General features: G+C 45.7%; 1 protein-coding gene across 1 annotated transcript in view; it reads right to left on the reverse strand.

Moving 5' to 3' along the window:
* Window positions 1-26576, reverse strand: part of GABBR2 (gamma-aminobutyric acid type B receptor subunit 2) — a gene marked incomplete at both ends in the record, with an annotated part of 333143 nt that overhangs the window by 142495 nt on the left and 164072 nt on the right. The window contains 3 exons of the mRNA XM_084237329.1: window positions 3226-3426; window positions 8792-8857; window positions 20950-21051. Coding sequence (XP_084093455.1) covers window positions 3226-3426; window positions 8792-8857; window positions 20950-21051 — 369 coding nt within the window. The remainder of the gene's footprint in view (window positions 1-3225; window positions 3427-8791; window positions 8858-20949; window positions 21052-26576) is intronic.

Genomic DNA, 26576 nt, shown 5'->3' on the forward strand with positions numbered 1-26576 from the left:
TTCAAGTCAGGCGTCTGAAACTCAGGTGGTGGCAAGGTTGATTCCTTCTGGTGGCTCCAAGGAAGATTTGTTCCTTGTCTCAGTCTCCTAACTTCTGGTGGCTGCCAACAACACTAGGGGCTCCTTGTCTTGCAGACACATCACTCCAGTGTGTGTCTCTGTCTTCACAAGATCTCTGTATGGCAAATCTCCCTTGGTCTTTCTCTTATGAGGAAGGGCACTTGTCACTGGAGTTAAGGACTACCCAGGTAACCCAGGATCATCTCATTTCCAGATCCTTACATTTATTACCTCTGCAAAGATCCTTTTCCCAAGACCACATTCATAGATTCCAAGGGTAGGGTGTGAACATATCTTTTTAGGGGTCACCCCTCAATCCACCACCGGGATCTTGGGTGTGTCTTTTCTCCTCCCCACTCCTTAGCCTCTCTATATGTAAACAGTGAGGATAGCCAGAGTCCACTGACTTGGTATGATTCCATTTGTCTGTCTGTCTTTCTGGGTTCTGATGGGCCCCCAAACGTAGGGATGGAGTCAGCAGCATGTGCCAGGCTGACCAAGGTTCCCAGCAGTGGTGTATACTGCAAACCCAAATTCAAGAATCCTTTCTCCACTCTCTAGAACTTCTGCCACAGACTCCTAAAGTCTGGCTGGGGAGGTTGGCTTGTGGTCAGATCACAATCCGGAGTGTATCAACTCTGGGCCCCACCTGCTGGGGACAGAGTATTGGACTCCAGCAACCTGTGAAGGGCCAGACCCAGGGGAGGTGAACAAGAAGCTCTTTTCAGGGGAAAAATTAAAGAGGGGGTTAAAAACCTCAGTAACCAAGACAAATAATATCATAATGCAACACTTCAAAGACAAATTCATGATGAACAAAATATGAAAATGTCTAATGAAGACAAAGACTTATCCTGCTATGATGTGACTCAAATCTGCTGGTTCACCCTAATCTCAGTCCCGTGGTTCCTGTCTTTTTTTAAAATGTTCATATTTTGTTCATCATGAACTTTTTATGCATTTGAGTTTTATGAAAATACTGCATCTAGCATATTTTTTAAAAATCTTGATTACCGAGGTGTTTGGCACCTGCTGAAAATGCACCCTTGGGCCTGGCCCTGGATCTGTAAGTTGCAATTAAACAGCCCTCACAGGGCTGTTTAGTTTGGACAAGGGATACCTCTGGGGGTGTGGTCATTACCAATAGGACCTGTGTGGGCCTAGAGGGTCCTGGGGGGAAATTAAGACAGAGCAGTGAGCCCTCTGCTACTGGAAGGGTCTGAGACTCTGTGGGAGGCTGGTCTAGATGACCTAGGAACCCTCTGATTCCAAGAGGCAAAGAGGCTCAAATTTTCCCTTAAAACGTCAATCATCTTGCAACCTCTGATAATGTCCCTCAAAGACTTTAGGGACAGGAATTTGTCTCCTGGGATCTCAGAAGCCTTCCCAAGCAGCCAGCCTGGCTTTGCTTCATTCTGGGAGCCCATGAGTGGGATACCAGCATTGTAGGTTAAGGGAATAGCTCCAGAAACAGTCCCAAGGTATTCCATCCATGGACACAGTGATATGGGGTGAGGTCAGGCTCCTCCCTACTCCCAAACTTTAGAAATGAAAAAGGGAAATCAATGACCTTGAAAATGTTGTAAAGTCAAAACATTCCTCTCCCAAAACCAAAACACTGCCAATAACAACCTTCCACCAACACATCCCTTTGTACTGCTGACATGGGGCATGGCCCGAGCCCTGGTTGTTAAAGCTGTGTATGCTCCTTGGAAGGACATGTGATGCCCTTCTCCTGGCATCGCATGGTCCTCAGTCCTGCTTAGCTTCACAGATCTCGTACATGTGATTATTAAGCCTTTGGTCTTCCTTAAGTCTCTCAGCTTAATTATTATACCGTCTGTTTGCTTGGAATTTTTTCTTAGTTTTTGTATTTTCTATTTTTAGATTAAAATCCAGGGTATCCCTGGACTCAAGAATCTTCTAGTATGCTGCCAATTTTGACACCTTTAAAAATAACACTCACTGAAATAAAGTGAGTTGTTTCTACTCATTATTCAGCATTTCCAAAAACCTTTTTTGTACTCATTGATTTTTGTATGAAAATATTTCTTTCACCATTTTCTAGCCAGTGTTTTTCCAGGATTTCCCAGGTGCCAGCATGATCTAAAGAGTTGTTTACAATGTGTCCTAATGGTTTGCCACTTTTTTTGACAAATCAATAAATCATTCTTGTAGAGTTGGCTCCAATTGAGATTAAATAATGGATAAAAATTATATATATATATTTTTTACATTACCATGAAATATATTCTTTAAATGAAATTGGAGTTGGACGGAGAATTTAATAATCTGAGCTCAGAGGAGACAGAAAAGAAGGATCTGTTCTGTGTTAATGAATGTTGGCTGGTGGTTAGAATTGAAAGATAGATCTTACTGTGTCACCACGACTGTGAACCTGAATTGCCTGGTTCCTGGTAATATTTATACTGACGGAAAAGAGTGTACTTTTGAAATGCTTTTACATCTGCTATATTCCCTGGTTCTCTCAATAGTAGCCAAGATCAGCAGGGCAGGGTTAGTTAACACGTCTTGGGAACAGGTAAACATCCTGAGGACTTATGTGCCCTGTCCAGGGACCTGCCCCCAGTTACAGCAACACTGAGGTCAGCACATGGTAGCCATATAACACAATCAGCCACCAGTTTTCCTTTTAACCCCAGAAGAGTGATTTTTACCACCACTATACAGATGAAAAATATGGCAGCTTAGAGAACTCAAGTTCAAGGTCATCCACTTAGAGTTGGGAAGTAGAAAACCTCAGGTTGAACCAGTCTGGTTAGCCAACAGCACATGTTTCCCAAAGTCTACTTAAGGTTTTGTCTTTCCTCCAGGCTGACTACAGCATCACTGAGACTGAGAAACCACACTCTGGTCAGAAAGGCATCACCTGTAGTTGGTGACATAAAAATCACCACTCCACACCTCACATGGACACTGTGACATGTGCTTACAAAGCACCTTACCATATTGATTCCCATGTTACCCTAGAGGTACACCAGTGAAAGACTGGCTAGGCCCATAGAACAGATAAGTGAAGTTCAGAGAGATCAAGTGATTTGCTCAAAGTCACACAGCAAAGGCCAAAATAAGATCTGGGTACTTTGAACGAGACAATCACCAGAGATAGGCCCGGGGCTGAGGAGGGCAGGCCAAGATACTGACCTTTCCTGAGATGGTCTTGATCTGCTTGGAGCTCAGGGGCTCAAAATCCACACCAATATAGCCCTCCATGGCAGCAAGTAGATTCTTCCGGAGACAACGGGATGAGTTGGCTTCTGTGTGTACCTGCTCCCACCAGGAAGACTCATACCAGCCAGGGATGATCCATTGGTATTTGCTGCCATACATGTTCTCCTCATATGCCTGCAATAGATGGGATAACCATGAAGGCATCAAGAGTCAAACATTTGCTCAAGGCTTTGTTCCCCGTGAGACAGGTAGAGGAGGCTCAACCTTCCTCTTTCCAAAAGATGTAATGTTTTTTATTACTTCCTTAGACCCTGCCTTAAATCCAAAGTAGTTTATGGGAAACATGTAATAAAACAATAAACACTGAATAATACATAAGGGACTGGGAAATATAAATAAGTTATTAGAGGTAAAGGGAACAAGCTACCCAAAGTTTCCAACACTATACCTAATGAGCTGTATATGCCACCATGAACTTCCGGTAGCCCAAGAAAAAAGGGCATTAAGAATATTTACATAACTCTGATTATCAATAAGAAGAATGTACCCTAGTTCTTCAGGGAAACAAAATGCTTTCTAAGTTTTAATCCTTAGAAAAATGTCACATTATAGAGCACATTACCAAATTAGTCAGCATAATGTCAACAGCATATCTACAACAAATTTCACATTTTGTATAGATTTTTATTCAATTTTTGTATAGATATTTACTAAATGCTGAGGCCATAGCCTTAAAATACAATTCAGTGGGAGCAATTTTGCAAGGGACTGAGACAATCTAATTTAAGTAAGCAGTTTAGCAAAAATCCAACTTGGCAAACTGAGCAATCTCTCTGAGTCTCTACCCAAAGAAAGCATGGGGTGCATAAATCTAGATCCTCTGGAAAGTCCCTTACACTAATCTTATTTATTTGTCATTTACATTCATCCTGTGAAGTGGTCAGAGCAGAGTTTATTATCTTCATTTTAGGAATGAGAAAACTGAAAATTAGAGAGAGAGAAAGAGAGAGTCACTTTCCAATGTCACACAGCAAGGAGAAAAATCAGGCCCAGAACCTAAGTCTGCCTACTCGAAGGCCACAAAGTCACACTGCCTGCCTCCAATTTAAAGAAAAAGTCACCACACTGTTCTAATGGGCCTGTATTTGGCTTAAATTTTTATTGTGGTTATTTTATATCAGGAAAAGTATGTCTTTTGATAGCTTAGATGCACCCCAAAATTACACTTTGTAATGTCCCATCAAAGTTAGGTTCAAAATGAAGTTTCTAAGTAGAGGTCATTCTCCCATAAATAATAGAATGTTCAGAGGTGACGGGAGAGAAACAGTGGGTACAAATGCTCTCTGCGCCCTTTGATGAATGGTGCACATTTGAAAACATGACTTCAAACAATTCTGTAATTCATTTCTGGAGAGCCACTCTGTTAGAAGGACATGTTGAGAAACAAGTCATGCCACACCCCTTTGTATTCCTTGGCCTGGAACACAGACAGGACAGAATCCAGGAGGATGTAGAGAGGAGGCTGAGATTGCTCTGGACTCTGGGAAGTTTCTGGCTGCTCTCCACTCAGGTTCTAGGATGCTAAGCCAGGTTCAGTCCTAGTAGTTTCTGTACACTTGGGAACAGTTACTGTCAAGTCTAAGGGTTAGAGGGGAGCTCTACTCATTTCTACATGTGGGGAGGCAACTTCTCTAAAACTCTTAGCACCTGAGAAACCCCAGTCTGTAGTGTGGAGACTCTCACTGGAGTGTGAGTCAGAATGTTCCCCAAATTAATCTAAACTCAGATCTCATCTTCCTGATCTTTGTCCAGTGTTTCAGTGACTCCTCTGGAGATTAAATAAAAATTGTTTAATAAAAGAGCATTTAACATCGCAGGACATTTGTTTGAGCATCCTCTCTAGACTCCTTTGATGACAGAAGACTTTCCCCTCCCTCACTGTAGATATTTTATGTCTTGTAATACAACCTTAGATCACAGCCATTTTTCTAGTGATTACTGTATAATATTGTCCCAATCTGAACTTTTGTAGAAAATGCAGAGTTCTTATATTTCAGTTACATTAAAAAAATCACAGTTCAACAAGAACAGGCAGTATGCTGAGCTTCTTCTTAATGAATAAGGTTTAGTTCGCAAAAACTATTTTTTAAAGGAAAAATAAACCCAATGTCCTCTTTTATGAAGTTTCCTTCTGCCTCCTCTCTTCCCCTTGCAGGGACATTTCCTTTTTGAGTTCCAGTTCACAACAATAATAGCAATAAGCCCTCATATCAGTTGAGAAGTTAACAGCTGTCACAATGGTCTCCATTTGGTGGCTTTATTAAAGGCTCTTGACAAGCCCATGAGGCAGATGAGGCAGGGATCATTGCTTCCATTTTAGAGGTGAGGCCGCAAGGGTGCAGAGATGTAAAGTGACCTGCCTGAGGTCACACAGCTGGTGGAGCTAAAACCAGAACCCAGGTTGGAGCGCTGGAGAGTTTAGAATAGACCACCAAGGAGGGAGGGGAAAACAAAGCGACAAGCCATGCTGGTACTGTGCTGGAGCCAAAATGAACATTTTGCCACTGGGCTATAAATAGTCCCTCATTTGCTGGAGTCTGCTCTCCCATTGGGTGGTGGTTCCAATCTCAAGAACACAGAACATGCTGCAAAGTTTGCACTGCGACATTTGGGAGGCAGAGATGCGGTTGCTCCCATCTGGTCTGCACTCTGACCCGAGCACACTGCGGACTCTCTCCGGGTGGGTGTCTTCCCTGAGCACCCCTTAGCTCCATCACTCAGAGACTCACTCCAGCGAGACATTAAGCAGGCCCTCCTCGGCCCACCCACACCTGCCCCCAGAACTAACTCCTTCCTAAGCAGGTGAGACTGAAGGTCCCGGAGGGTGTGACACAGTGGATGAACACCCAACCAAAACCTCCTGAGAGGCCCTGCAAAACAGCCTGCAAAGATGCTACGAGGAAGCCCGTTTCAAAATATCAACAGCCGAACGAGAGGAAGGAGGATACGGACGAGGAGGCGGGTATCCTCCTGTGTGCCCAAGGCAGGCAGCCTGGGCTGTGGGGCACGAGGAAGATGTCCATACTGTGCATTCTGAAGCAGAGAGCATGGCGGGAAGGACCACTTGGAAAATAGCCCCAGGGCACAGCACAGAGTGGACTCAGCCACGCCTCGGCTGGGGTGTGGCACAAATGGGCACACAATGTCTGCTGGCAATTCTTGCACATGGGAGATGGTCAGTGCCCAGAGTGGCATCTTCAGGAAGTTTTTTGTTACTTCTTTTTTCCTGGAGTTATTACCTACCATGTGCCAGCTGCTTGCAAGGCCTGGGGGATATGGGGGTGCAAAACCCAGTTTCTCTCCTAAGATAGATTATGCCTCTCAACTTGAGGTATTATTTTCCTTTTTAAAATGGGCCATTTCTAGACCTTAGATGGTAATGTGCAAGGTTTCATGAATTTTGAAAGAAAATATATTAAATCAAATAAATTTGCTCTATTTCCTTCCCTCCCTCCCTCCCTTCCTTCCTCCCTCCCTTCCTTCCTTCCTGAGCCAGGGTACAGGCCAGATGTGGGGAGGGTGAGAGGATTCACCAGAGACAGAGTGGGGAACAGAACAGGCAGACTGATGAAATACACTGCTGAGGGGAGCAGCGGGTGAGACGGGTGAGGTCTGCTCGCCATGTGAGTTGCTCCAAGGCCGGCGGGGATCGAACCGGCGCTGCAGAGGCTGTAGACAGCTTCACTGTGCTGTGCTCAACTGCCTGCGCTACCAAGGAGGCCCTGCTCTATTTTCTTAATTTTTCTCTCTCTATTTTTAGATTTTCCTATGGAAACATCCCATATGACCCTTAATGTATACAAAGACTGCTTAATGCAATCATATAATTTCTACCAGCTAGTAAACTCGCCAGCCCAGGGGTCCATTCCAGCCTCAGACACCTCACACCAAAAGAAGGCTGCCATTTCCTGGGTCCTACTACACACCAGGCTCTGTGCAAAGTGGCTTGCTCATTTTATCTTCACAACCATTCCACGACATCGGTGGAGCCACTGTCCCCAGGGAGGACAGAACACTGAGGCTCAAAAAGTGTCGACCACAAGCCAAATTCAGTTACTGTGCAGCAGACCAGGGCTTCTCACCCCAGAAGACTGACTCATGGTGCTAAACTGCATCTGGGGTGTCCAGAAGTGGCTGTGTAGCTTCTCCCCTGGTACCTGCAGAGGTGATCAGGCAGTGCTCACTGTGTTCCGAGACTTCAGGATTAATATTCTCACGTGACCACAGCTGCAGGTCACTGCTCTTTCCTCACTCCTGGTCTCTCTTCAATTCCGCATCTCTTCTGAAATAGGGTCCAGGAAAGCAGAGGGCCCCCTGCCCTGGGTAAGGATGTGCAGGCTGAAGTCACCCTAGTCCCCTGCAGCTGCACTCATGCTGGTGACTCATAGAAACCTTGAGGTCAACTGAGGCGCCAACGTCTCTTTTGTTCTAAATACACAGAACATCTCATTTGCCTCCACCACCTTGGACATAGGGAGCTTGATTTGTTCTAATATCATCCTATATTAGCAACATTAAATTTAATCTTTTTGGATTTAATCTAATGGGCTTGTCTGTTCAGGATCTTTGGACACTTGCTCTGTCATCCGACAGATTTCATGAGATCTAAAATTTCTACAAGCATGCCTTTTACGATATTATGGACATTCTTGATTAAAGATCAGAGGGGACAGAGGCCCGAGGTCCATCACTAGGGAACACACCTAGGTGGACCTTCCTTGAGGGGAGGAGTTTACAGTATAGACGGTCACTCACAGGACTGGGCTGTCATTTCTGTGGCCTGTTCTCTTGACCCTGGGGTAAAGGAGAGGGAGTCATGGTATCAAAATGGAAAGACTAGTCCTGAGTTGGAATTCTTTCATATACTTAGGTTAGAACATCAACAGAAAAAACAGGATTAGCCTGGGAAGGGGGTGAATGGGGACCTCTGTCTTTGCCATGAATGTCCTTGGACCAGTCCCTTCACCTCTCTGGGCCTCTAGTTCCTCATCTCTAAAATGAGATAAATAGTTATTCCACATTGTCCCTGAAAAGGTTAAATGAGATATGTATAAAGAAGTACTTTGCCACCCATCACACAGTACACAACTCAAAGGGTTAGGGATGGATGCTGAATGACTGACAGTGGCTCTAAAGCTGACTCTGAACCCTGCTCCCTGGGCAGGGAGTGGGTGGAGGCCTCTGTCCCACCTGGCACCTGGGCTCCCTTCATGCAGTACACACCGCAGAAGGGGCCGAGTCAGGGGACCTAGAGTTAACCAGCAGGGCTCAGGCAATGGGTGTGCTAAACCGAGGCTGCTGCCTGGCCATGGGCCCTGGGTTTACCCTCCCTGAAAAGAGGAAAGAGGCCATTTCTGCTTCCAACAACCCAGACTCCAGTCCTCTGACATCACCCACAGCCCAGGCAGTGCGAATGAGTCCTGGGAGAAGCTCTGTGAGTCTCCCTGACACAAATACCACCACCAAAGCTTTTACTTACACAGCAGAACACTTTAGCTGCCATGTGCTGGTCAAACTGGCCGAGGATGATCCGCACGTCATTGCCCTGTGGACAGAAGGACACGGATGTGAAGGTGTGTGGGTGAGCGGGACCTCCAGATGGTTTGAGGTCACAGGCAGAGAACATTCCTACACAGGCAGAGAACATTTCCCAGCTGAGACATGAGCAGGCAGCAGGGCTGAACCTTACTTCACCCAGGGTTCTCTCTGACCAGCTTGCCCCCACCTCCTGCTGAGGTCCTCCCTGATCTCCTGAAAGCCTTAGTGCTAGTTGGAACAGGTTGCGGGCTAAAGCTTCTGCCCTGTTCTCCCACAAGAGCAGGCAAACCTTGTAGGTGCTGAGACACCATCTAATCTTCCTTACTTTACATACATCCCTTTGCACCAGGGAGAAAGAGGCCTTTCTCTTGAAAGGAAGGAGTTTCCAAGGTCTCCAGAAGAGTTGCCAGCAGAAACAAGAAGACCCCAGCTAACCCCCACTCCCAGTGTTCTAGACTGTTCTACCTTCCTGGAGCCCAATTAAGAGGTTTCAGAGTCTCTTTCCTTTGTTCAAATCTCAGCTCCACCACAAGCTTCAGGGGCATCAGGCAGCTGCTGTTCCTATCTCAGCCTCAACTTCCTTATCTGCAAAATGGGAATAAGACTACAACTACTTTATAGGGCTGCTGAGAGGTCTAAATGAGATAGTCCTCCTAAAGTACTTATCACAGTTTCTGGCCTATAGTAAAACCCAGTAAGTGGTAGCCACTATTTGTATTTTATAACCATCTGCTGGCCCATCTTTATTTCAAAGGGCAATGTATATTCCAAAGCTCAATACTGGGGATTGTGCTTATTAACTTATTATGGTTAATAGGTATGTATTTTACAATAAATCCAATTACTTATTTATTACAAAAACATTTACTAAGCATCTGTCTGCCCAAGTCTCCCTTCTTGGTTAGGGTAAGGAGTCTTTGGTCACTTTTTAGGGGATGAGGAACCAGGCTGACCCCTGTTCTATAGAGAACAGGCTGGAAGGGGATGTGTGTGGAAGTTTCCAGACCAGTCAGGTCCTGGCCTTCACCCTACCCCAGCCCCCCACCCAGCCACTTCCTGTCCTCCATTCTGATCCTCAGCCTTGCAGGTGGTACTACCTTCCTGCCCTTCATTGTGTCCTCTCCAGCAGGCCTTGGGGCCCTTTGATGCATAAAGAAGAGAAACATGCCTTTAAAGATCAGTTTTTAGCATCTTTCAAAATTGGAAAGTGCTGACTGAGAGGCCATTTTACTCATCATGTACTTTAGCAAAATAAAAAGGCTTGGATTCTAAAATCATCCTTCGTTTGCAAGCAAGAATGGAAAGAAGAAAAAAAAAATTGCTCTGAAAGGACTTTAAAAGATCATTAACAGAGCTGTTGAAGGAAGGCAAGCCTTTGTCATCACCACGTCTGCAATGCTATAAAAAGTTCTAAGCTGCTTCCGTTCTGTGGACAGACTCCCAGACACACTCCCATGGTCTTTCAGCTTGTTTATTGAAATCTTTTAGCATTTCTTGCTGTTAACAGATTCCATCTATTTATATTTATCTAGCCAGCCAGCCAACCAGCAAACATTTATGAAACATGTAGTTTGTGCCAAGTCCTGTGTTGCTGAATATGGTATAGATTATCGGACTCTTAGCTTATTTGATTTTGAAAGCAGGGATACCTTAGTTCAAATCCTAGCTCCATATCTGACCAATTGCATACCCTGAAACTTAATGTCTTGGAGTCTCAATTTCCTCATCTCTGAAATAGAGATGATCCTACTTGCTGGAAGGTTGTACAATTCATGATAACAAAACCCATCCACTGGTCTCCATGAGGTGCCCTCTCCCTCCTGGCCACTCCTGCCCACACTAAAATCAGCCCAACTGACTGTAACTTGCTTCTCAAATCACATTTCTTTTCATTTTTCCATAGCTGTTAGATTACCTGAAATCTTCTAAAACAAGGCTGCCCTCCCTCAACCTCTCTGTCCTTCCCTCTCTTTTCTTCCTCACTCTATCCCCTTTCTTTCTGCGAGCTCATTCATCCAAAATGCCTTTTCCTCCTATGCCACTCATATTTCCTGCATAACCGTTACTCATTCTTTATGCATTACTTTAGACACTTCCTACTCTGAGAAATCAACACTGACCCATCAGGCTTGGGGGCCATTTGCTCATCTGGGTCAGAGCCTTTTGTGCTTCTTTTGATCATGGCACAAATCCACTGACTCTATGTTTTCCCCACTAGACTGAGGGTACCTTGATTGATCTCTAGATCCCCAGCTTCCAGCACAGGGCACAACATATGTATCAATAAGCAAGTGTTGGATGCATGGCTAAATGAATGCTGCTGTGTAAAGCACTAAGCACAATACCTGGCCTCATTGGTCATTCACTAGCTGGTTGCAACTATTATCATTGCACTAATGTCCTGTTAGCCTGGGGTCCACACAACGATTGAATTCACCACGTCCATTTCTTGAATGGACCAGAGACCCACATCTTAATGGATGACCGCCTCATCCCCTGCTGACAGACAAATAACCAGTTCTGCCACTCGCAGACCATATAATATCTGTTTCCATGACAACCAAGTTGCATGGACCACTTGGTTCTGTGCACTCAGACTGTTAAGACTGAATGGGTCTAAAGGATCACTGATCTTGTTAACCCTTCCCAGAAAGATAAGATTCTTTCCCCAAAACTGCATAGCACCCCAGAACCCACACTCTCACCTTGGTGCCCCCATCATCAGAAGGCCCTGGAGAAAGATCCCATCCAGAGCTAGCTGATGCAGGGATATATTCACAACCACTCTGATTTAGATGTGAATAAGAGGGGGCAAGAAGCTGCAAAGTGCAGGGGAGAAGAGGAGCGAGCCAGCATCCAGTGTTGCTGTCTGGGCTGGAGTGGAGTTTGGAATGCCAGGGTAGGGGAGAAGGCAGAGGGGGATGCCACTAGACTGGGGTTCTTAGTGGGGGCTTTGAAAGCAGTGCAAGTAGTTTGAGGTCCATCTTAAAATGGGATGTATGTGAATCTGGGCTTGAGGAGTTGTTAGGGACAGTGCAGAATCACCTGTTTCTTTCTAGAGCAGGAGTTTATTGGAAGAATCAGGGCTGGGGGCAGGGGGAAGTTTATCATTTGAGGAATCTTAAGAGTATTCTTTAAAAAGATTTATTTATTTATGCATACAATAGCTGGGGTGCAGGCCAGAGGTGTGTAAGGGGGTGGGTGTTGAGAGGATTCACCAGAGACAGAGCAGAACAGGCAGATCTAGTGAGGTACAGTGCTGTGGGGAGCAGTGGGCAAGGCAGGAGAGATCTGCTGTGCCATGTGGGTCACCTCCCTGGTCAGAGATCAAACTTGTGCTGCAGTGCTGTGACTTAACCCTTTGTGTCACCAGGGAAGCCGTAAGAGTACTTTTTTTAACATGTCCATGCTCTCATGAAAGTTCTAGAATTACCATTTTCAATATTCCATAATTTGTATTTTCCCTGAATGTCCACAGACTTGGAAGAGAAATTTTGTGTTGTCAGTGTCCCCTGCTTCTGACTGAGCCCCCACCCACTGGCAGGGGTCTGTGGTTAAAAGGACTTGGGGACAGTTTAAGGAGGACTGGGGTTGGGGGGCAGGAGTCACAAATGTCCCTCAGGATGAGAGAGATAGAAGGGAGATTTGATGTTACAGAGAACACAGGAGGTGGTAGAGGGCAGGGTCCCACATACTCCATAATCTTTCAAAGACTCGTGGCTCACAGGGGCCACCTGGACAGACAGAAGATGCCCTGAGGGCAGGAGAATATATGCTGACTTAGTGAATGGCTAGGTCTAAGGCAGCAGACCACAGTGGAGAGTTCGGCTCCATCCTCAAGGGCCACAGCTGGGAGGGGACAAAGATGGCGGCAAACAGCCATGGGGAGGGGCAGGAGCAAGGAAGGAGAGCTCAGCCGACCAGCTGACCAGCTCTGACCAGCTGACTCCACACAGCACACACAGGATGTGTGAGGCAGGATACCCACTAAACTCTCTGGAGAGGAGCCCTACAACACTCCAACCCTGAGATTTCTTTCCTCTTTCCTGGGCTCCTCTCATCTGCTGTCTGGAGCCCTTTGTCTCTGAGGCCTTTAAAGGGCGCAACTCCCCACCCCTCACCCCCCCCACACACACTCAACCAACACACACACACACACACACACACACACACGACACTTAAGAAGGATGACCCAATTCTAGGAACTAATGTATGACCCACAATTTGCAGAGGATCCTAAGCAACTCAATAGAAATGATAATTCCCATGTTCTTCCCAGTCCTGGTGCTAAGCGCTGTGGCTAGGCTGTCCCCTCAGCCTACAGTAGCAAAGGACACTCGCAGTGACCCAAGTAGAAAACTCTGGGTTCCTCTGGAAGGTGAAACCAAATCTGGGTTAGTCTGTGCCCCAGAGACCCTGTGTGGGGCCAGGTTAAACTGATCTCCAGCCAAGACACACTCCGGCCTAGCTCCCCTCTTTGTATTACCCTGCTTCCCTTCCTCCCGAGCCCACTCTCAATAAATCGCTTTCACAAGAACGTCAGGCTCTGTTTCTAGGGAGCTCAACCTAAGACCCCAGGTGACAAAGGTGGGAAGTGGTGGCACTGGCCCAGACCCCAGGTTGGTGTGGCTCCCAGAGCCTGAGGCTCGATCATCCACCCCATGTTTCTGCCACCCAAGCTGAAGGAGCCAACCCCACCCGGGCTGAGCCGAGCTGTCCAGCCTGCAGCTATAACCTGCAGTCATGCAGATTTTAAAGTGAAAGAACTTAGGTGGTACATGTAATTCTGAGACATTAAAATAGCAGTTCTGCATTTAAACGAGCAGGGAAGCAGAAAGCTAGGGAGATTAAGGGCCACCCACTCTGCCTTTGTTGTGGCAGGAGTGTGGAGTCCTGCAAGGTCAGCCATGACACCGACCTCTGAGTTATACAGCATCTCCTGCTACCTATGCATCTGTCTCCACCCCCATTCTATTGCTTCCTAGTTTCTCAGGGGCCCAGTTCTACAGCCACACCCTGCCTCCCCCACTGGGCTGGTGAAAAAAACAGAGGAAACCTGGTAAGATGCTGTATAAAGACATGTGCTGTGGCGAGCCCCAGAGGCTGGCCGGGATGCAGGCCAGGAGGGCCTGACCCACAGCGGCACTAGCAAAGGGGCTGCAAGCCCAGGCCCACCCCTGCCCCTCTCTCTGGCTAGGGGACTTTTGGGTAAGGCAGGGAGGGATCACCTACATGTTTCCCAAAATCCCTCCTGGCTCCAACACTGATTCCATACCCAGAAAGAGTGCTCTCTTATTTTGCTAAAATTAGTGTTTCATAGACATTTTTCCCCCTTACTAAAAATGTCCCCACAGGCAAAGAAGCAGGAGACAGGTACACTTGAGCCAGCAGCCAGTGGCAACCCAGGGCAAAGCAAGGCCTATCTTTGAGGTTTATTATTTTATCTCGAAAATTCACATATATTTAGCATTCTAATAATGTACCTGTGTTTATCTTAAGATAAAAATAATGCTTTTCTTCCCATGTCTCCCAGTAAACTGTTTCCCTGGGAACACACACCATGTTTTTTTCTGTAGCTTTGTGTGCCCCTAAGAGACAAGTGTGGACCTCAGTTTCAGGCAGTCCGGAGGGGCTCCTGGTCTGTGAGGTAGGAGGATACTCTCACCAAGACTCACCCGTGGAGCAAAGGGAACAGTCCACCTCAGGGCCTATCTTTGCGGTGCTCCTGGGGGTGATAACAGAATAAGAGCCTGCACCTCCCCAAAGCAGCAGATGCCCACATACTAATCCCTGGGACCTGTGAGTGGCACGTGGAACATGTGACAAGACACGGGACCGATTAACATTGCAGATGGGACTAAGGTCGCTAATTAGCTGATTTATAAAACAGGGAGGTTTTCCTGGATTATCCAGAAGGGACCAATGTCACCACAAGAGTCTGTAAAAGTGGGAGAGGGAGGCAGAAGAGTCAGGGTGAGAGATGCCATTTGAGAAAGACAACTGGCCCATGACAGCCTTGAGGAAAGAAGGGGCTGGGGGCCAAGGCATGCAGGCAGCCTCTGGAAGCTGGAAAAGGCAAGAAAAGTTTTCCCCTGTGAAAGCCTCTAAAAGGAATGGGCTGTCCCAGCCCAAGGAAGGCAGATGCAGCAGCTGAAGTGAACAAAAAGGCACATCTGCAGCCTGGCGCTGCCCCACCACAGGGCCTATGCTCAGGGGGGGGGCTCCCAGCCCAGCCTGGTAAGAGTTCACTTAAAGGTCCCTGTTAGGAAAGGGCCTGGAGCTGAATGAGTTTAAAAGGCCATCACACAGAGATGGCTTTCTTTCCTGATTTTCTTGATACGAACTTGGATACACATCTGATCTGCCAAACCACCTATTAATTTCATTATTCAGTTTTTCTATGTTCTTGTTTATTTTTGGCTGGCTGATCTGTGAAAGAGAGGGAGGAGGGGGAGGGGTTGAGGAGAGAAAGAGAGAGAGAGAGAGATAGAATGGCTCCCGATACTATTGTGTTTGTCAATTCCCTCTGCGTTTTTACCAGGCTTTTCTTTATATATTTCAGTGAAATATAACTTAGAGCAGTAATGGTCCATGCATGTGTTATTCTCACAGTGAATTGTACCCGTCTCTATAGAAAACAACTCTCCTTAACCCTGTTTAACACTAGCACCTGGAATTCTCTTTGCTCAAATATGAACACCGGAATTTCTGCTTCCGTTGACTTGCTTGTTAGACCTTTGCCCAGCCTTTTACCTTGAAATTTTCTGTGTCACTTTGTTGTAAATATCAATAGTTATAGTTAGTTCTTGAAAACACAATCTGGAAGTCTTTACTTTTTCATAGTTAGTTTGACCTATTTGAATTGATGGTCAGAATGAATATATTTGGTTGGCAATTAAACTTTATGCTTTCTAGTTTTCAATATGTGGACTAGATTTTCTTGGCTTTTATCTTCTTTGTTTCAAAAGCTTCAGTTATGTTTGCAATAAGTATATTTACCATTAAGTGATTCATAGATTTCTTTAGCTAATATTCTCTCATTAGGAAATGCATGAGCAAGAAGGTCCCTTTGGAGTCCCTGAATTTGGCACTTCTTTTTTTTTAAAACTCACTCACATCCTCTCTGGTTCTGTTCATGGAATTTGCATTTTCATACCTCAATTATTATTATTACAGTATCTATGTTTGCATTATATGTATTTGCATATTTGCTTTCAAAATGAGTGTTTGCATCTGTACACACTTTTATAACAACTATTTAGATTTGGCTCTTCCATGGTTTCTCTGGTCCCTGCTTAGCTGTCTTTATCATGACCTCTGCTACACAGTCAGCATGGTCCTTGGTTGGTTGATCTAGGGCTTCCAGAATGAACTTCAAGAAGTGCAGCTAGTACATCCTGTGAGCCTCACATACTTGAGAATGTCTCCCAGTTGTGCCATTGTCTCTGAGATAGAATGCTGTGGAGAAGTCGGGTGGCCTGGTTTTTGCACCTTTGTGGGAAATTTGATTTTTTTTTCTGACCTAGATACTTGTAGATTTTCCCCTGTATGCTTCTACTTCAAAACTTTTGCCAAAAATGTGTCTAGGGCTGACTCTCTTTTTGCCAGTTCTGCTAGAATGCAGAAAGTCTGGTTTGTCTGCACATAAAGTCTACACTTAGGAAATTATTGATTTTGTAGTTCAAAAATGGTTGAATATCGGCAATTCTGTATGGTTCAATCTAGTAGGTCTCCCTTGGGTCCACTAAAGTTTGTCTCCTATTTTTTTTAAAAATAAACTTTCTTGAAAGTGGCTTTAAATTTACAGAAAATTACAAAGATAGGATATGGAGTTCCCCTATGCCCCTCACCCAGTTTCCCCTTTTATTATTATTTTCCCCTTCTATTTATTATTTTACCTTAAGTAGCACCATTGTTACAATGAATGTGCCAATATTGGTATATTATTATTAGCTAAAGCCCGTACTTAATTCAGATTTCCTTAGTTTTTTCTCCTCTGATATCCTTTTTGTACTCCTGGACCTTGTCTAGGAAACCACATTGTATTTAACTGTGGTGTCTCCTTTTGCCTCAGCTAGTCCTTATTCTTGAAGATCTAGACAATTTTGAGTAGTATTGGCAGGTATTTTGTAGACCGGACTGTAACAAGAATTTTCCTGAAGTTAGATTGGGGTTAGATTGGTTAGATTAGGGTTTTGGGTTTTGGGGAGGAAGACCACAGAAGTCAAGTGCCCAGCTCATCACAACATATCAGGGATTACATTCCATCAACACAACCCATCACTGGTGATGTTGACCTTGATCATTTGGCCAAGGTAGGGTTTGCTGGACTTCTCTTCTGTCAAGTCACTCTCTTCCCCCATCTTTGTATATAGTCTTTGGAAGGAAGTCACTTAACAAGTGGGCATTTAAGCTCCACCTCCTCGTGCATAAAATACCTAGATAAATACTCTGGAATTCCGCAGCCTGGTCGATGGATTCCCCCCAACACCATCACGACCACGTATTTATTAAATTATTCATGTAAGAATGGGTGTGAATGGATATTTGCTTTATACGTTGGGTTATAACCCAGCACTATTATTTTATTGCTGAATTGTCCCAGCTTTGGCCACTGGGAGCTCTTTGCGTTGGCAGCTGAGCTCCTTTGACAGAATTCATCAGGGCGTGTGGATGTGTTGAGCACCTCCTGACTTCCTGCTGCTACAAGACATTCCAGGGTCATCTTGTGTATTTCCTGTCTCCGCCCCAGAATCAGCCATTTCTCCAAGGAGCTCTGGTTCTTTTTAATGAAGAAAGATATTAGAACCAGCTAGGTATGCTGATTGCCACAAGCTATTTTGCTTGTCTCATTCATCTGCTTTTCTTCTAGGCTTTCTCCTCTTCAATATCCATAACTACTATTTTCTCTCAGTAGATTGATCTCTTTGACTATTTCCTTTGAATTCTGGGAAAGCATCTCAGGCTTGTCCTCTTTATTATTGACTTTCATTTCCTGGGCATTAACTTTGCTCTCTACTCCTTGCAGTGCAGCTTTGATCCTGCTATTTGTTGTATTATTTTCTTTCTTGTCCTCTTTATCTCCTTCTTTTTCTCCTCCACAGGGAAGCAGAGATACTTTTTTTCTCTGAGCTTCCCAAGAGTTACTTTTCTCTGCCCCTGAGTATTTTATCCTCGTGGTCTGTGTTGGATTTGTTTATTCAGACTCAGTGTTTCATTTGTACACTCTCAACAACTTTATTGAGCAATTTAGGTTTGGCTGAGACTGTCAGAAACGGCTGTCTCCTAGGGTTTCCATTCTAGTGGGAGGAGACAGATGATAACACAATTTGGTAAAATTAATAGCAGGTCGGATGCTGTTATGCGCTGAATTGTGTTCCCCAAAGATATGTTGAAATACTAAGCCCCTTGTACCTCAGAATGTGACCTTATTTGAAAGAGTTGCTACAGACAGTAATTAGTTAAGATGAAGTCATGTGGCGCCAGAGATGCTTTCAATCCTACATGACTACTGTCCTAATAAGAAGACAAAGTGAAGAGAAAGGCGGGGGTGGGGGATGCCATTTGAGGCAGAGATTAGAATCAAGTCAGGAGCACCATGGACTGTTGACATCTGAGCTCAGAGGAGCCCCAGAGCCTTCAAGAGAGCATGACTTCGCCAGCACCTTGATCTTGCACTTCTGGCCTCCCAAATACGAGAGAATAAATTTCTGTCATTTTTAGCCACCTAGTTGGTGTCACTTTCTTATGACAACCCCAGGAAATGAATACAGCTGTCTATCAATGAACTGGAGAAAAAAGGCAGAAAGGGGGATGTTCGAGGACAGGGATTTAGATTTATTTATTTATTTTTCTCTTTCAAATATTTACACACATTCAAAATGATATTCATGGCATCTTCAAAATTTTGGCCAAGACTCAAAAAAATGCATTTAAAGTTTGGAATGTATCCACATAGACAGAAAGCTGACCCCAACAGTAATTGGGGCAGATACCCAAGAAAGGGCTGGGACTGAGATTTAAATAAAGCTATTAGGGAGGACAGCTGAGCAAAGAGGAGAGGCTGGAAAGGGAGGAGGAGTCTGGGGAAGAGCACGCCACACAAAAGGAATCCTTTGCCCATAGGCTGAGCATGCTGACCTATTTGCCCTGCTCTCTCCCTGGCACGTTACGTGTCGTCTGAGAATCCCACCTCAGAACCACTGCTGTTCCGGGTAGTGGAGAAGCTGGACCTGTGTGTTGCCTGGAAATCCCTGCCCTGATCCAAGCTGATCAAGGTTGAATTCCAACCCATTGCTTTTTTCTGGGTGACTCGGGTAAGTTCTTTAACCTCTGTGAGCCTCAAGCTCCCCATCTATGAAATAGGGAGACAAAAATGCCCTCTGCCCCAGGCTCTGGGGAGGACTGAGCGAGAAAGTGAAGCTCAAGGGCTCTGCATGGGGCCTGGCCCTTGGTCAGTGACCAGGAAAGGCTGCTGCTATTTTCATCATAATTATCACTCCTGCCTCTGCTGGCCAGTTGGTGGATGAGCAGAGTGCCCAGTTCCATCCCTAATTTCTTGTGTACTTTCAACTTGTGCTTCTGCTCCACGCACAAAGGCTCTTTAAAGTTTAAAGCCTACAGAACTCTGTTGGGCCTCTGAGGCACAGGAAGCTATTTCAAGTGCCCACCCTGGGGAGACGCTGCATGTGGCAGGAGAATGTCAGCGCAGCACCAGGCCTCTCCCTCCAGCCCCTCCCCTCTGCCCAGATGCTCTCTGGAGCGTGGGCACCCCACCCCTCAGAGACTTGTAGGTCCCACAAGCCTGCAAGGAGGGAGCTCGGGCAGATCCAGTCTCGTCACCTGGGTTGCTGGCAGGCTCTCCCGACTACAGTTTCCCCATCCCACGGGCTCCCAGAGATGAAGCAGATTTATTGTCTGCTCCTAAGCAAGTCACAAACAATGGGTGCTCTGCTTCCTTTGCTCCCCATCTCTAACCTTCAGTCTCCCCATCTGTGAACTGAGGGTTTTGGAAGACAAGAGCGCCAAACTGCCATCTGGTCCCACTGGTGAAACCTGGGACCCACCCAAGATAGCAGGGACATGTCAGCAGTTAGCATCTGGAGTCTCCCTGCCAATGACTTTCAATGTGGCAGGGAAATGCAAGAGCACAAAAGCAGGAGTTGACAGTGATAACTACGTCTGTGTCTGCTTACAAAGCCTGAGCAGCCTTCTTGAGTTCAGCATTGACGGCTTATGGAAACTGATACCAAACTCTATTTCCAACCCCAGTATCTTGCCCTTATCCCGACACTACAGCCTCAGTGGAATTCCTGCAGCTCTCAGGCACCAGGCAAGCACAACTGTCCTGCCCTCTGACCTTTGCCCTCCACCCCTGTAGGGCTAAAGCCCCCATCCCTCTCCTCCTCTATAGCCAGGGGCAAAAGCTGCCCTCTTTGGAGGCTTGTCTGAGCCCTCTCCCTGGGGAGGATAAGTCACTCCCTCCCTTTGTTCCCTGTTCCCTTTGTTTTTGTTTCTCCTGGGAGGTATTTGCCTCCCTTACCAGCCGTGAGCCACCTGAGGACAGAGGGCAGGCTGATGGCACCCTTGATCCAGGGCAGGGTCTGGCACAAACAAGATGTTTGACTGTTGGCGGCGGGAACTACCAGTGGCAGTTAGAGATGGTTCACTCCCCGACAAATTTGGCCCATTCTGTTTCTGGAATGCGTGTCAGTGGAGGGGTCAGGAGCTGGGCTTTAGGTCCCCAAACAGCTTCTTCGTTGTGGTTTTTGGCAAGATAGTTCCTCTCCTTGAGCCGCTCCACAATTGAGAAGGTAATAATTCACGCCTGGCCTGCTGCTCAGGCTGGGTTGACAGATACAAAACTGAGTAAGCTCTCCCTGGCTGTGCACCAGACAATGGGACCTTAGGCCAGTGCTAGACCACAGGCAAGAGGAAAGCCAAGAAAATCCAGCCCCTTAGACCTTTCCTGCCATGCCCCTGATGCCAAGGAGGAAATGAAACAACCTGTTCTCAAGATTCTTTCATAGTCTGAGGATTAGGGAACCACATGTGCATGGTGACCTGCCTGTCTTCCAGGCCGTGGCCAGCTGCACCTACCTTAAGTTTTTTGACACTGGTGCAGGGATCATTGGAGAAGCTCTCGGTATCTGAAATCTCGATGTCTTCACCATACAGGACCCCAGTCAGGTCATTCCTCACCTGAGAGCAAAGAGAAAGCAGAGGGTAGGTGTGCAGGCAGACATAGGAAGGGCCAGTTGAGCAAGGGCATTCTGGGCAAGCAGCTCAAATGGGAAGGGATTTTTCTTCACCAACATGCATAAGAGTTTTCTTGCAGGCATGGAGTTTTCTTCATTATGAATGAGAGTGCCCAGGAGAACTTGTGGAGGCTCTGGTCCCACCCTAAGATGATGCATGAGCACAAGGAGGCCAGGCATGGAAAGGGCTTGTTAAAGTTGTTCAGGAATTTCCTGGAAGCATCCGGACAAGCATCTAAATCTCTAGACTTTTGAGCTGGTGTCTCTCTGCCATATCATATTGTCTCCAAATCAGACTATTCAAATACATCTTTGTTTATATTTTGTGTTATTTATTTGCAATATTACTTTAGGTCTAGGGCAAGGAAATAGTCAAACATTCAGATAGACAATGCAGAATAGAGGAAAGAATAAGTGGGACATGGAAGCGGCCTACAATGTTAAACATAACTACATGTCTACTGATGCGTGGAATGATTAATATCTTTGTGCTTGGAAAGCATAAGACTACCAACTCCAGTGTTTACTGGGACCAGCCACCGGTGAAGCAGTCTCGTGGTTGCTATTAGGGAGTGGTAGGGACTGTGGCAAACTGGGAACCACATGTGCCATTCCAGATGGCAGCTGCTACTCAGCTCTCATCATGCCATGCCAGCACATTCATTCAGAATCACCAGAACTGATCTCGGAGAGGGAAATCAGAAACCTATGTGTTTAAAATATAAGATTCTCTACATTTTAAAATGTTGGTACTACAGCCTTGGTATTTGCCTCATAATGACATTTTGGTCAATGACAGACTAAATATATGGTGGTAGTCCCTAGATACTCTAGACATGTAGTAGGCGCTACCATCTAGGTTTGTATAAATACACACTATGACATTCACACAAGGACAAAATCCCCTACTGACACATATCTCAGACTGCATTCCCATCATTAAATGATACATGACTGTGTTTTTATTTATTTATTTGTTTTAGCAAAGTAAGGACCAAATAAATCTGAAGTTGGATCTGGCCCATGTCATGGCTGTGCACTCCTGACATGAATGAATGGAAACTGGATGGTTTTAGTAGAAAGAAGAAGGAGGGGGTTGGGGTTTGCATATTTCAGGTCCTGCTGTCACTAAATTCCAGTGACATTGGCCTCTATGTGTGACCCTCCCCTTCTCAGGATTTCAGTTTCTTCTTTTTTAGAGAAGATGATCTAAAAAGCATTTCTTGTTCATATACACTAGGAAGACTATTAATTAAAAAAAAAAAAGAAAAAAAGCCAGAATACAATAAGTGTCAGCAAGGATGTCAAGAAATTGGAACGCTTTTTTACTGAACACAGAATTACCACATGACCCAGCAATATTTCTGGGTACATATCCCAAAAAACTTAAAGCAGGGTCTCAAAGACATATTTGTACATCCATGTTCATAGAAGCCTTATTCACATTAGCCAAAAGATATAAGTAACCCAAAATGTTTCCACCTATGGATGAATAAACAAACTGTGATATATTCATATCATGGAATATTACTCAGCCTTTATAATTGAAATTCTAACACATCTTACAATATGGGCGAACTCTGAATTCATATCATCTGAAATAAGCCGAATACCAAAGGACAAATATCATATGTTTCCACTTATATGGGGTTCCTAGAATAATCAAATTCATAGAGACAGCAAGTAGAATGGGAGCTAGCAGGTGCTGGGGGAGATGGACTGGGAAATTATGTCTAACAGGTGGAAAGTTTCAGTTTGGGGTGATGAAAAAGTGGTGCTAGTTGCAAAACAATATGAGTGTTTGTAATGCTACTTTAAAATGGTTGAAATGGTCAATTTTATGTTTTGTGTATTTTACCACTTATCTCAACAAGTGGTGGGCTTCCAATGAATATATCAATATTTTATTTAGGGCCAAATTTAAATAATTTAAATTAAATTTAAATAACTTGGCCTTAAATGTCACAGGATGGGAAGCCTGGGAAGCCACCACTACTGGAGAAAAGGGGATTTCAATGGGAACGGCTGTATTTTCATTCTTTAGAAGAAATATGAGGGGCCTCCCTGGTGGTGCAGGATGTTGAGCGCAGCACTGTGAGGCTGTCTGCAGCCTCTGCAGTGGGGGTGCCATCCCTGGCCGTCCAGGGAGCTACCCACATGGCATGGCAAACCTTTCCTGGCTCACCCTCTACTCCCCTTAGCAGTGCTTTTGGTCCGTCTGCCTGTTCTGCTCCCTGCTCTGCCTCTGGTGAGTCCTCTCACCCTCCCGCACATCTGGCCTGTACCCTGGTTCTTGTGTAAACAAAATAAATCTTAAAAAAAATTAAAAAAGAAAAAAAAGAAAAGAAATATGAGGCAAATAGAGCAAAATGTGAACATTTATTAATTCTGGGCAGTAAGTCATGAGCATTTGTTGTTCTGTGCACTTCTGAAGGCTTGAAACATTGAGATAAATATTTTATAAGAAGAATGAAATGCCACCATCAGGTGACCCTAGCCCACTTTAATTTTTATGTCTATTTTGATGGAAGATTGGGAAACAGTTGGGAAAGAGTTGACTTTGCCATTACAATTTACTTCTGCTGCCTCAAATCCTTTTTGGGTGCAAGCAGGCCCCCATCAGGGTGTGCGGAGCAACAACTGTAAAACACACGCACACTCCCACCTCCTGAATCAACGCAGCCGGTGCACGTGCTTCTGGGCACAGTCAGGTCTCGACTCCCCACTTGCCCGCCACCCAATCTGAGGGAAATGATTCGAGCTCTGTCGAGTCTCAGTCTTTCCACTGTCGATGGGGGCGATACTGCTGGTCACCCACATGGGTGTTTCAGGGTCCAGCAAGAACACTAAAAATGGGGAGTGGCTCTTTACACGCTGTAGTTCTGCATTAAAAACTGCTTAAAAGTGGGAGTGAGTATTTCTAGGCCTAAGGCAAGGCATCAAGGCATCAAGGCGGTCAGTGGCTTGAGGTACCCTTCTATGTCTAAGTGTGTGCATGAAAGCTGTACGTAATCACAGCAGATAAAATGCCTCAGATTCAAAACAAATGAAGCCAAACACCCTAGAGGTCCCCTCATTCCACCCCTAATTTCACAAATGAGAAACAGGCATCTGACTCCCAGAACCGCGCTCCACATGGTCCCAGGCTGCCTCTTCTGGACCCTGTCAGATGTTCCGTCCCTAGGAGCAAGAATAGGTCAGAACAGATGGTCGGTGTGATCAGCCACTCACGTCCCATAATTTTAGCACCAAGAAGTCTGCGCTCAGCTCGAGTATTTATTCCAATGGACCTTTTTTAGGAAAAGCAAATTGATAATAAATGGTATTTTAAAATAACCAAAACATGGAAAAGCAACAATGTAATTGATCAATGTACTAAAGGTAGCAGGATAAGTTTCAAGCAAACCATTGATAATGGTGTGAAAAATGTTTTTAATGGTGATATTTTCCTCCTCTATTAGTTGACCACCACACGTTAACTAAGACAATTGCCAAAAGGATGAGTAGGACTAGGAACCACATTTTAAAAGGCATCACATCTAAAATGAAGGAGGCGGCAGTTGCCCTCTGGTCTGTCCATCTCAGACCACACCTGGAGCAAGGGGCTCAATTCCCGTTGCCTTTATGGGGACAGTGACAAAAGTGCTCAGGTTCAGGGGAAAGAGGTGAGGCCAGGACAGGAACTAAGGACCCTTCTGGGAGGTCAAGGACATGGTTTGGGGACTACAAAGGTCACAAGGGTGATACCAATGACGCCTTGGGAATCAAAGATCTAAATCCAAGGATTTGAACTCTGACTTCAAAGTCCAGGGAAGTCCATTATCTTGAAGAAGTCAAGAGCCAGGAAGCATTGGTGGCTTTCAGGGGAAAAGCCAGAGCTGTGGGGATAGGCCTGCTCAGGCTGAGCAGGGAGAAAATGCTGTGACCTGTGGGTCTTCACACAATCTCCCTCCCAGCTGACTCACGGGGCCATGGGGGATCGGTGACAGGGATTGTCATTCCAATGACACCTTCACAACGGCCTGGTTCCTCCAACTGAGTGCACAGTACAACCAGTCCTTACCTAGCTCTACCCTATAGATGCAGGGGTGAGGCAGACAAGCTGGAGGAGGAAAAGGAGATCAGAGAAAAATGTGGGAAGTAAATGAAACTGGGTAACAAATATGGGTGAACTGAGTTCTTGGAAGGATTTTCTGGCTGACTATAATTACATTCCAGTGACCCATTTTAAGCAATTATGGGTCCACCTGTTTCATCAGGGAGGCTGTCACCAGTCCTGGGATGGCATAGCACCGCTCCAGGTGCAAGGTCCCTTCCTGCTCTGAAACCTGCACCTCTTCCCCAAACACACATCGGCTTCCTGGTGATGCTGGGCAACACCCTCTCTCTGAAAATCTCTGTCGTGGATTTATGAAATAATTATATTATTTGCCTTCATCCTGAATCACCACAGGGGTCGGTCTGTCTCTCCACTCACAGGTCCTGCTTTAGGGTCCCAGGACCCTATCTGCATGTCCTGCCAGCTTCCTGCAACTTTCTATTACCCACAGGTAGGGCCAGTTTGCTTCCTGTCCCTAGAGGCCCCCTAGCTCAGCCCTGAACACTCTGTCTGCTAGCAAGGCAATGGAAGGAGCCCAAGGGCTTCAGCACACGTGAGTTTCCTAAGGGGGTCTTCTTACACCCCAAGCTCTCAAGCTGGGCCCCTGCTTCATTCCTAGAGTGGAACTCTATCTCATGCCAGTCACTGCCTGGCCTCAGGCCTTGAACACCTTTTTGAACAGCAACCTAGTGGTTCGTCATTCTCTTTCTCTCATTTATGATTGTTATTGACGTCCCTTCCATTCTGCTCACCGTGTGACCAAGTAATAGGTCCGTGATGATGTGCAAAGCCATTTGCTGTCCTGGGTGTCTACCTAGTGGGGCAAGAGACATTAATCAGATGACCATCCTGCCACTTACCAAGGGCACTCAAGTTCAGGGGCAAGCTTCTGGGAGAGACTGTAATGGAGAAGTTAGACCCAGGCCAGGAGGCAGGGCATGGAGAAGGACTCCAGGCTGAGTTCAAGCACATGGTGGGAGGGAGCCGGCCGGGAACCTAGCACAAGAGCCGGCTAGGCTTAAGCAGAGGCTGGGCCAGGGAGATGGGAAGGTTACTGGGATGAAATGAGAAAGAATCGATGGCAGGACAGACCATGAGGGCCTGATAATTCTCCCCCAAGCACAGTGGGATGCCATTATAAGGTTTCAGGGAGGGAGTAGTGTGATTAGAATTGTGCTTTAAAATGGTAACTCTGGCTGCTGTGGGCCTCTGGGGGGCTAGGGCATATGAGGACTAGGAAGCCAGTAAGAATGCAGCAATCACCCAGGTAAGAGTGTCTGGAGGCTGGATGAGATGGTGGGGAGGGGGCAACAAGTGACCCAATCCATACTAGTCATCCAACCAATTATTCCAAAAGGTAGTGACTTAAA

Source organism: Talpa europaea, assembly GCF_964194135.1.
Source record: "Talpa europaea genome assembly, chromosome: 7".
NCBI classification, from domain to species: Eukaryota; Metazoa; Chordata; class Mammalia; order Eulipotyphla; family Talpidae; genus Talpa; species Talpa europaea.